A 10,722-nucleotide genomic window follows, 5' to 3' on the forward strand; every position below is an offset into this window, starting at 1 on the left:
TTTTTAAGTGTTTTGACTCGTGTTTTTAAAAACAACTTGAATTGAGTCAAGTCTGCTGTTCATTAGTGGAAGTTGTTCATTCTGTTAATAACAGCATTTTGAGCTGCAGTCAAGCAGCAGATGTTTAATGTATCTGACATTTACTTCATTGCTAAAACATCAGTGTTTACAGAAAATATGCTAAATCTAGCGAGCTTGTAGGAAAAAGCAACTGAAGCAGTTTTTTATTTCTCACGTTTCTGTCGATTGGTTTAAAAATAAGGAAATATTGGTGTTTTATTGACCAGTTGAATGACCGTCTGTCTTCCTGCAGGTTGTGTTTGGCTCCATTGTTCTGTTGATGCTTTGGCTGCCAATCAGAATCATCAAGCTGCTTTTCCCGGCCTTCCTTCCGTACAACGTGATGCTGTACAGGTACGCTAGCACAGGTAACTCGGTCAACAGCGACGCTGTGAGTGGATGCAGCTGAAGTGCTCTGTGTCTGCAGCGATGCCCCCGTCAGTGAGCTGTCCCTGGAGCTGCTGCTGCTTCAGGTGGTCCTGCCGGCGCTGTTGGAGCAGGGCCACACTCGCCAGTGGCTCAAGCGCCTCGTCCATGCCTGGACGTACACGGCCGGATACGTGCTGTAAGATCCTCGGACGCCCCCCAAAAAAAGCAAAAAAAAGTGACCTGATGCCACTTTACATAAAGGTGATCAAAGCACTGCTCTCCACAGTGACCTTCACTCGTATTTGCTGGGGGAGCACGAAGACGAGGAAAACCAACCAAACAACATTCCTGATCGCCACAACAACAATCGGATCCCCGGTTTGGGAGAAGGGCTCCACGCCGCTCACCAGGCCATCTTACAGCAGGGAGGGCCCGTCGGTTTCCAGCCGTACCACCGGCCCCCCAACTTCCCCCTGAAGGTTATTTTAACCAGCAGTTTGAGAAGATCTAAAGGCCGCGTCACACAGCCACTTTAGCGACTATTTCACTGAAGCGCATTTTCAAACGTGAATATACTATAGAGAGAAAATGGACTCATCCGATTTGTGTGTGCATAGTTCTTGATTTGTAACTTGTGTACCTTTAAATAAATTCTACTCACGCACCAACGAACTACACTCACAAATCTTTAAAAATGATGCACATATTGCCTCTTACACACATAAAACCGCATTTGTGCACAAATCTGATGCAAGACTTGTTTCACGTCTCCAAGATTCGTGTGTAAATGATGCGTTTAAATGCTGCTAGAATGCTGGGTCATCAGAGTTTTCTTATCAGCTGCTTTGAATTTAGATTGTGAATCATATCTGCTGAAAACTTGACTTTTTCCCACTTTCTTAAACAGATGTGCCCGATAAATAAGATAAGAAAGTCTAAATATTCATTTTTAAAACACTCAACGCTAAAGTTTTTCTATTCTCATTGATACCTCTTGGCCGCTTTTCTCCTTCACAATTTACTGGAATGACGTTGATCATGTTTACGGTTGAAAAGTTAAAGTATGCCAAAGGGTTAAGCTTTAATCACAGATTTGTCTTGTTTTTTTTCCAGATCGTTCTCCTTGTTGTCTTCATGTGTGTGACTCTGTTACTAGCGAGTCTCATCTGTCTCACACTGCCGGGTAAGCCTCCAACCAGCCACATCTTCCCTGTTCCCAGTCTCTGAGGAATAATCTGTTTGCCCCGTCCTGTCTTCAGTGTTTGTGGGCCGCTGGTTGATGTCTCTGTGGATGGGCAGCGCGGTGGTCCATGAGCTGTACACAGCAGCCAGCGGTCTGTACGTCTGCTGGCTGTCCATCCGAGCGGCGACGGTGCTGCTGTCCTGGATGCCTCAGGGCCGCACCGTCATCATGCTCAAAGTGCACGAGTGGACACTCATGGTAACGTGGAGCATTTCCTGTAATCCATCTAAACGATAGTGGATCCCAGCTCAGGTTGTGTTTGTGTGTTGGGAGCAGATCGTCAAGACTGTTGTGGTCGCTGTGATGCTCGCCGGGGTCATTCCTTTGCTTCTGGGCCTGCTGTTTGAGCTGGTTGTTGTCGCTCCTCTCCGAGTTCCTCTGGACCAAACGCCTCTGTTCTACCCCTGGCAGGTAAAGATAGTGGGAAAATGTTCATTTTAGCATTTGCTCCAATAATTTACTTCTAAAATATTTTTTGTGGCATTGCTTCATATTTTTTTTTTAATCATGCAGCCCTAATTTCTAATTTTTTACTGATATTTTAATATTGTCTTACGCAATAGTTCCACTAAAAAACTCAAATTATTTTTTGTTTCACAGCAAAAATAAAAAACTTAACTATTTATGATTTGTTTTGAATAAAGGTCAAATGTGCATAAACAAAATTAAAATGAGTAAATCCAAAGACTATATAAAGAAATGTTATCAGAGCGTAACTCCTGCAATAATCAAGGGAACACTTTAACCATTTTTGAAAATAAATATTGTTTTTGTTGTTTAAATGTTCATAACCCAGTTTGATCCCGGTAGATTCGCCCGTTCTCTCCTTGTGTTTACAGGACTGGGCTTTGGGAGTTCTTCATGCGAAAATCATCGCAGCCATAACCCTGATGGGCCCTCAGTGGTGGCTCAAAACTGTCATCGAGCAGGTCAGTCGAACGGCCTTCCAAATTCAATTACAAAAAAGAGAGAAGAGGAAAAAAGTGTAAACCTCGAAGGATCGGTCTTTGGTAGCTGAAGAGACCTTGAGGCCAAATAAGCGTCATTGTCTCTCCTGCAGGTGTACGCTAACGGCATCAGAAACATCGACCTGCACTTCATCGTGCGAAGGCTGGCCGCCCCGGTCATTTGTGTGCTGCTGCTCTCCCTCTGTGTGCCGTACACCATCTCTAAAGGCATTACACCGCTGCTGGGTGAGTCTTCCAGATCAGAGCTCCACGGCTGCAAGAGAATCGCTTTTTATGGGTCAATTAAACTGCAGAAAAAGAATAGATTTTTGCTGGATTATTTTAAATCATTTGAGCTACAAAGTCACTCAATCTGTTTATATTTATGTAGACTTCGACAACCAGTACATTGAGTCAATTAGTAACAAATGTGAAAGTTTTTGTTGATTTTAACATGTTCTTATAGCATGTTTCTCATGATGGAGGACATGTATAAAATAATTTAAGATTAAAACTGTGTTTCTGAGTGTTTATTCAAATCAGATCAGGAGAAGATGAAAACCGGTGGCTTGAAAAAGCTCAAGTTTGTGATGCAGTAATTGCCAAAGTCTCCATGCTCCGCCCCAATTCCAAATCTTCTACTTGCAGACAGATCAATGAATGTCCTTGTATTCGTCGTCTGAGCTGGCATCTGGCTCAAAACAAGGGATGGGTATTGATAATAATTTCCAGAAACGATTCGATTAGATTCACCAGAGCCTGAATCGATTCGATTCCAATTTTTTAATTCTTTCCATCCTCTAAATTTAATTCAATTTTATACATTTATACACATTTGTTTAGAAATACATTAATAATCTACTATATGTTTTGAATATATTTATATTAATTTGATTCAGTTCGCCTACAGTTACATTTATTAGTGAAATAATGAGATTGTTAATAGCATGCAGTGGTACATGGATTCCTTAAAAGGAGAATTCTAACTAAAATGTTCAGATCATTAACATTGTAAACATTGTTCTGCCTCTCCTGAAGGACGTTTCAGTTTGGCCAATAGGTGGCAATCACGCTATAGCATCACACCTTATTCCAGAAGAAGAAGACAGTATGAGAAAAAAACTTTGTTTTAGACCACAAATGGTTACTTTAAAAAATAAGTTTGGAAAATTCATGGCTGTGAGTTTATAGAGATGTTACTTCAGTCAGCAGTGTATGTTCGGTTCGACCAGTCGTTAGCATTAGCTATCCTATGGGAAATTCCATTAAACGTTAGCACCAAGCTACGAGACTTTACCTTTATGTGCTAAATCGATCTATATTTTTATGAATTGATTATTGATCTGTTAAGCTTAAATCGATTACTAAAACGAATACTCAAAACTATACGACTCCAATATCACTTGCTGTGTTTTTTTTTTTTTTTGCTATGTTAATGTTAGCTTGGGCTTGTGAGGTGCGAGTGGAAGAGTGTAAATAAAGGAAATTAGCGAGGTTAACATCCACCCTCAACCCAAATTTCTATTGAGCTCTTGGTGCTCTTCAGAATATATGTCTCAAAAAATGATGCAAAATTTTTTATTTTAGCTAAAAGCGACATAATCATAACCAAAAGACCGCAAGGATTGATTTCACAGCTGAAAAAAATATAGTTGGAGTGGGACTTTAAAGCATTACTATTAACAGGACTGACTCTTACCGTAGAAGAAACCTGCATGCTGTTATCTTTTTCAAACCCGTCTGCTCTTTTCTTCAGGAGTGCAGCCAGAGATGCAGACGCTGGTGGAGAGGAGAATCTATCCGTTTCTGCTGATGGTGGTCGTCCTGTTGGCCATCCTGTCCTTTCAGATCCGCCAGTTCAAACGCCTCTATGAACACATCAAAAACGATAAGTAAGTAGGATTGACTGCAGTTTGAAATTAGCACATTTCCTGCATAGTATTTTTGAGTTGCTGTTTGTCCTCCAGATACCTGGTCGGGCAGCGGCTGGTCAACTATGAGAGGAAGGCGGGCCGGAGCACATCTACGCCTCCTTTCAACCCCCCTTCATAAGACTGCTGCCAGATCGGGAATGAAGACAATTTAGTTTCACCTCGTTTGTTTTAGTCTTTTTTTTTTACTTCTGGAATCATCTTAAATAGAAGACATTTACTGAAGTTTTAACTGGAAAGATTTGACCTGTGACGAACAGAAGAACAAACCTATGAATATACTTCCTGTTTAGCAAGCCTTTTTCCTCTCAGCCCAGCTGATACTCAACGTTTTGTTTAATGAAGGTTTGGTAACAGTCAGGTAAGCTAAATTAGCTTGAACCTCCGACTGAGCTTCTTTGTAGTGAAGTGTTGTTTTATTGTTTTGCAGCTGTTCATTTTGGAGGAAATGCTTCACAGTCGTGTCCTCATTGCTGAGTTTTTTACTTTCAAAGATAGTCTGGTGTCGAGGGCAGACGCTTCACGTTGCAGTGTGGTTAGATTCTTGTCCTTTGATAAAATACATTTTTTTAGATACGTTTTCATTTTTTTATGTTGTAGGAGTGAGTTGGAATTTAGTCATTTCAAAAAATTGTTTTCTTTTTTAATTCTTGTTTTTGAAAGTTTTAGCAGCATCTCAGACTTATGATTGGTTCCTGGTTGTAAAAAAAAAAAGAAAAAAAAAAAAAAAAAGATTTTTTTTTTTTCCCCACAGGTCCAGGATACATTGTTTGTAAAAAAGGAGAAGAAACCCAAATTGAGATGCGACAGAACAGCCAGAGGGCCAATGAGCTGTCAGAGTTAACCACTAGTACAAAAATCCACACTACTGTCATGTAGTTTTCTTCTTTCTGGCTTGTGTCGTTTGATTGCTGAATTTGCCTGTGGATTTTTTTTTCGGCAGGCGTCACACTCATAGGAATGAAACTTAATGACCGATTCAAGCTTTTGTGTGAGCTTGATGTACAAACAAACTATGCGACCTCAGAAATGTTCACACACTTACGATGTATAAATGTTTACTCAGAACAAATCCAGTGACTCTTTCGCTGTTCAAGTTCATTGTGTGCAATCTAGCAGTCATGAGGCAGCACTTCTGAAGCTAGAAAACACCAATCTGTTAATTATTGGACTAACTTCCTGATTTTTTTTCCCTAGGGTAAAGCTGTCATTGTCTTCCAGACTTAGTTTGCTGAAGCATTAGCTGTTGATCATTTCCTCACGTTTGTCATTTAAGTTGCTTCTTCCTCGCTGTCTTAGTCAACCAGTTCTGAAGTATGCTCTACCACTCGCATGATAACTGCATGCGTGTGTATCGAACAATATTGTAAATGAACTTGCTGTTACGCTGACTTCCAGATGAGACAATTAATGCAACTGTCAACGTTTTTTTTTCTTTTTAGCCAAAAGACTGAAAACAAACTGACCTAATTGGTAGAAATACTGTCAGCAGCTCCGCTAAAGCTTTAACACCCTAACAGTTGTGTATGTAAACAAAATGTCCACAATTAGGGATTTCTGGAACTTCACTCTATGTATGTTTGTTCACTTCCATGTCATTATTCCAACGTCATCTTCTTCAAAAAGCACTATTCGCATGTTAACATCTGCCATCTTTCTAACGTGACTAGATTGTCTGCTTAGCTCAGCTTCACTAAACCCATGTTTAGATATGACCCCCAAATATATAACTAGGACAACATTCAACAAAACCTAAAACCCAACCACCTCCAAACTCTTGTAAAAACTGTTTTTTGGATGTATTATAAAGTCCTACAATACAAAACATTGATAAAGTTCAATACTTTAGTTTATTTTTTATTTTTTGCACTTTATTTCACAGGTGCAATCTTTTCAAACTGTCAGAACCCAAATATCATGGCAGCGTTTCTGTACTTAAATGTTTCCCACTTTAAAACAAAACAAAAACTAGAGTGTTTGACAGCAGTGACTGTACAATTCCAATCTAGTTGGTATTGATTGTAGATGTTTTTCACTTTGACAGCTGCAGGTTGTTTTGCTGAATGCTCACATTAAATGCTATGAAGTGACCTTTTAGTATCTTGAAACAGCTCGACAGCTTAAGGATTTTCATGTTGAATTTCAATTTCTAAAAGAAAATGACGTCTATTTTTTTACATGTACAAATAAAAGAAGCTAGTGGGGTGTACTGTAACATAGAAATGTGAACTGAAAGTTCTATTGATTGTTGGTTCTGTCACAAAACAGTAATAAACTGTTGTAAATATTCCTCAGGAGTGAAAGGACTTATTTTTGCTCATTCATTTTTCTGAGCACACAAGAACAGCTTGTTTTTAGCAATGAGTTAGGAAGGCTAGAGATGCTACGCTACAACTCTCCAAGATGAGTAAGGAGCTATGTCTTATTGTATGGGCAGTCAACAATAACAAATGGCTTTGCAAATACAGTATAATGACCAAAAATTATTAATTTTACATCCGATTTTAAAAGGATAAGAATCACGCTATGGTATTAATGTTTTTGTACAAAGTGGAAAAGTTAAACCACATTTGAAAGTTTTCTATAAAAAGTTATTATTATTGTTAATGTTATGTCTTACATATTTTATATATATATATATATATATATATATATATACACAGTATATATAAGAATTAATATGTAATATAATATATACAATGTCAATATTACTATGGTTATGTATATATAATATAATATTCATAAACATATGTCTGTTTTTTATTTATATATATATATATATATATATATATATATACACATAGAGAGAGAGAGAAAAAATATATATACAGTATATACACAAGAAATGTATATCTGTTGCATGTTTGTGATTTTTATCTACATGCAGACAAAGATTTACACAGATCGTTAGACTCCTCGCTCCGTGTTTCAAGATGGCTCGGTGTCCGACAATACCGCGGCCTGCTTGTGCTCATTGTACATGGGCCATGGACCAGTCAGATGCCTCAATAAAAGCATCGTGGTCTCTCGTCGTACGTTCAAAACTTTTGATTAACAAATTCTCCCAGGCCTGCTTTCAAGTGGTAGAGTTTTGGACTTTCAACAAGCTGACCGCTGGTTGGTGAGAGTGGTTTGCCATAGAAATGACTCAGACTGACTTGGACCATCTGGATCCAATATGGTAACATCCAAAAAAAACATGCAAAAAGAAGAAAAAAAGGCAACTTAATTCACTTTATTTCACTGGAACTAGAGGTAAGCCTTTTTCTATAGATGACTTCACACTCTGTTTCTCCAGTTCTCATATCTAGTCAATGCTAACGCTAATTTGCATCACTATTATTGAACTGTAAATATTAGAAATAACTGAACACATTGTCCCTTTAGAAGTATAGTTTACATTTGTTTTGAAAACATAAACCCTAAATAGTACAATCAAATCTTTATTAAATCAATTGACTTTATTTTAGGATCAATAATTATTTTTTTCTTTTTTCCTTGTCCAGCTGCTCCTATTGGGGTCACCTCAGCATAACTACAAATCCAGAACAAAAGATCAAAAAGTTTGGTTTCTGATTTGCATTCTAGATTTGTCCTTCTGCAACTATTCACTTGTTGGGGTCGGCACATGAAAGCTTAGGTTCTATTGTAAAAAAAACTTGTTCCTGTCCATACTATGAACAGAAAGAATAGTACTGTTTTTATTTATTTATTTTTACAAGCTACTCTTAATGGAGATGATCTGTAACAGCTGGGGATACATCTCAGCTACTAGAGGATTGGAAATCACCAAATGTCGAATAGCTGATCAAAGAAAGTGTGCACAATGCATACATTATTTGAAGATCCCGTTTGGAATATTCCAGCTATTTCTATTCCCATAAACTCATCCAGTAGTTTCGAACTGACCAAATATCTGGAAATGAAACTGATTTATTTAAACCTCTTTAGACGTGTGCACATTACATTTTGGATTACATTGCCACAATTGTTAACTCTGTTTAACTGGAGCCCTGTCAAAGAGAAATACCAAACAAGTTGAACAAGAGCTTGGTTCTTAAGATGTTAAGCAATACATAATTTTAAAAAATGTATGTCAATACATAGATAGAGAAAACTTCAGGTATTTTAAGAGATAAATTCTACTAATCACTCGACCTTTCTTGGTTTTGGTCCAAACTTCTATATATTTTTTTCTTTTCATTGTCATCTATGTACTTTGTTCTTGCTAATGATCTCATAAGTCCCAAGAACCATTTGAACCTGTAAATATATTTGGGTGAATTCTCTCAGCTTGGAGATATTTCAGTCCTTCCCCTGTAACCTACATTTTATATAAATGTGGTCACGAGGACAGGATATCCAGTTTAAGCTGGCAGTCTTAAGGCCAGCAGGAAATCAAGCGTTGGGGTCAAGTTAGCCTGACCGTTTACAGTAACTACACCAATTCACAGAAATGATAAATGTGTCAATGATGAGGCTATTCAAGAAAAAGGTCTTAGATATGAGACTCAACCCTGAAAAATGATTGTATGTCTTTGTATGCTATGAGTACTGTGCTATATGAACATCAATTTAAATCAACATTTTTACTACACTCTGAAGTAAATATAAATTGTAGCTCTTGTATTAAATTCTATGATCCTGTACTGGTGGGACTGAGCAATTTTGGACTGTATTTTCACCAAATGAAAAGGTTATTTTCTGTAAGATAACAAATAGGAACCAATAGTAAAAAAAGAGGTTCAGTTGACCATTTCAACTGGGCCACGATCGCCCCAATTCCTTGAGTCCCTGTGCATCCATTGTTGAGGTTTGCTGTGGTCTAACAGAAGGGCTGGAGCAGGAGAGAGAATTTAAATGGATTATCCTAAGGCAATTCACCAGAAAGCTCCTCATCCCATTGCCAGCCATGCTTAAAGATGGTCAAGAGCTTCTTCGCAGGTACACACAGGATTAGTTGCTCTGTGTCATTAGTTTCAAATCCATTCAACAGCCTGAGCTTCTGCTTTTCTTCATCAAGACAACTCTAGCGTAATGTTTGGTCAAGACATCCGACATTTTGGAATTTAAAATGCCCGGTGGATTTCTAGAGCAATAATTGTGCAATGGGATTGGCGGGACTTTTAGTTCCGTTGGACTAAGTGATACAGAAAAGGATTCTCTACTTTTTTTTCCAAACTCACCCACTTGAATTTCCACTTAAACCCTCTTTGGACGAAAAGGTGGTTGTGGACTCTAGTCGAGTACCTGGGATTCCAAACCTCAAGACTTTTCAACTATGGATTAAGTGATCGCTTGCACTCTTCATGGCTTCTGTAACTCTATGCTTGGGAGTTCAAAATGGTGGTTAGAATGAGACAGCATGTTAGGATTGACTGGTGGACTCAAACCTCTTGTTCTCTTTAGAGTTGTACTGACACCCCACCAAGAATTCTGAAAGGTAAGTGGGGGCAGGGGAAGATTTAAATGGTGTTAATAGAAGAGGAGCAAAGGAAAGAATTAAAGGTTAAAGAGAATGGAGTGGCTGGAGGACTTCACCAGACCAACAGAGTTTCTGCGGACAACAACGCGGCCGTGTGCATCAACACGACTGATGAAGCTGGAAACCAGGGCGAGATCTCTGAACATGAGGAGACGGAAGTCGATTACACGCGAAACTATTGGGAAGATGAGGACGATATCTACCAGGAGTTTGAGGAACTGGACTTTGAGGCCTTGCCGGATCGCTCAGATGCGCAGAGCATCACGTCCGACGATTCCTTTTACCCGCCAGACAATTCGTATCTTTCTCACATGTACCGCCCGCCGACTCCTGACAGTCCAGAGCCAATCTCCTTTTTCAAAGCCTGCTGCAATAACAATCCAATCATAGTCAAAATTATGATCAGGCAAGGGGTGACCGAAGAGGATGTGAAGGAGACAGACAGAAACAGAAGAGTAGGTGTCTGGGTTTAGTACTTTTTTAAATTTATTTTCTTGAAACCTCAAAGTCTCTGTGTGTTTGCAAAGTGTTTGTCAGCCATACGTGGTAAGCCTTTAAATAGAATAGAGCCTGTGTATTTTTGGGACATTAAAGATACTTCACCTTTGATCTACAAGGTTTCCTCAGTACGATCCAACAGATACTGTAGGAGCCTCCATTTAATCTCAACAACCCAAATGACCTACA

The 10,722-nt window shown here is 38.7% G+C and overlaps 2 protein-coding genes across 5 annotated transcripts in view; both read left to right on the forward strand.

Annotated features, from left to right (window-relative positions):
- The window catches only part of LOC112147314 (E3 ubiquitin-protein ligase MARCHF6), a 15,126-nt gene extending 8,286 nt beyond the window's left edge, over positions 1 to 6,840 (forward strand). For all 4 annotated transcript variants that reach the window (XM_024273596.2, XM_024273598.2, XM_024273597.2 and 1 more), the window contains exons 17-26: positions 314 to 414; positions 488 to 625; positions 716 to 908; positions 1,543 to 1,612; positions 1,689 to 1,870; positions 1,949 to 2,083; positions 2,512 to 2,601; positions 2,733 to 2,865; positions 4,376 to 4,511; positions 4,587 to 6,840. In XM_024273596.2, coding sequence (XP_024129364.1) covers positions 314 to 414; positions 488 to 625; positions 716 to 908; positions 1,543 to 1,612; positions 1,689 to 1,870; positions 1,949 to 2,083; positions 2,512 to 2,601; positions 2,733 to 2,865; positions 4,376 to 4,511; positions 4,587 to 4,671 — 1,263 coding nt within the window. In that variant the 3' untranslated portion in view covers positions 4,672 to 6,840. The remainder of the gene's footprint in view (positions 1 to 313; positions 415 to 487; positions 626 to 715; positions 909 to 1,542; positions 1,613 to 1,688; positions 1,871 to 1,948; positions 2,084 to 2,511; positions 2,602 to 2,732; positions 2,866 to 4,375; positions 4,512 to 4,586) is intronic.
- A 2,744-nt stretch (positions 6,841 to 9,584) lies between these two features.
- On the forward strand, positions 9,585 to 10,722 carry LOC118599994 (ankyrin repeat domain-containing protein 33B-like). Its single transcript, XM_036216527.1, has one exon. The coding sequence runs from the start codon at positions 10,020 to 10,022 to the stop codon at positions 10,506 to 10,508; it is 489 nt and encodes a 162-aa protein (XP_036072420.1). The 5' UTR covers positions 9,585 to 10,019; the 3' UTR covers positions 10,509 to 10,722.

This window comes from Oryzias melastigma, linkage group LG17 (genome assembly GCF_002922805.2).
Source record: "Oryzias melastigma strain HK-1 linkage group LG17, ASM292280v2, whole genome shotgun sequence".
NCBI classification, from domain to species: domain Eukaryota; kingdom Metazoa; phylum Chordata; class Actinopteri; order Beloniformes; family Adrianichthyidae; genus Oryzias; species Oryzias melastigma.

What these genes read in the sequence shown, in the direction of transcription:
- LOC118599994 (XM_036216527.1), top strand. Translation starts at nt 10,020, where the DNA reads ATGGTGTTAATAGAAGAGGAGCAAAGGAAAGAATTAAAGGTTAAAGAG.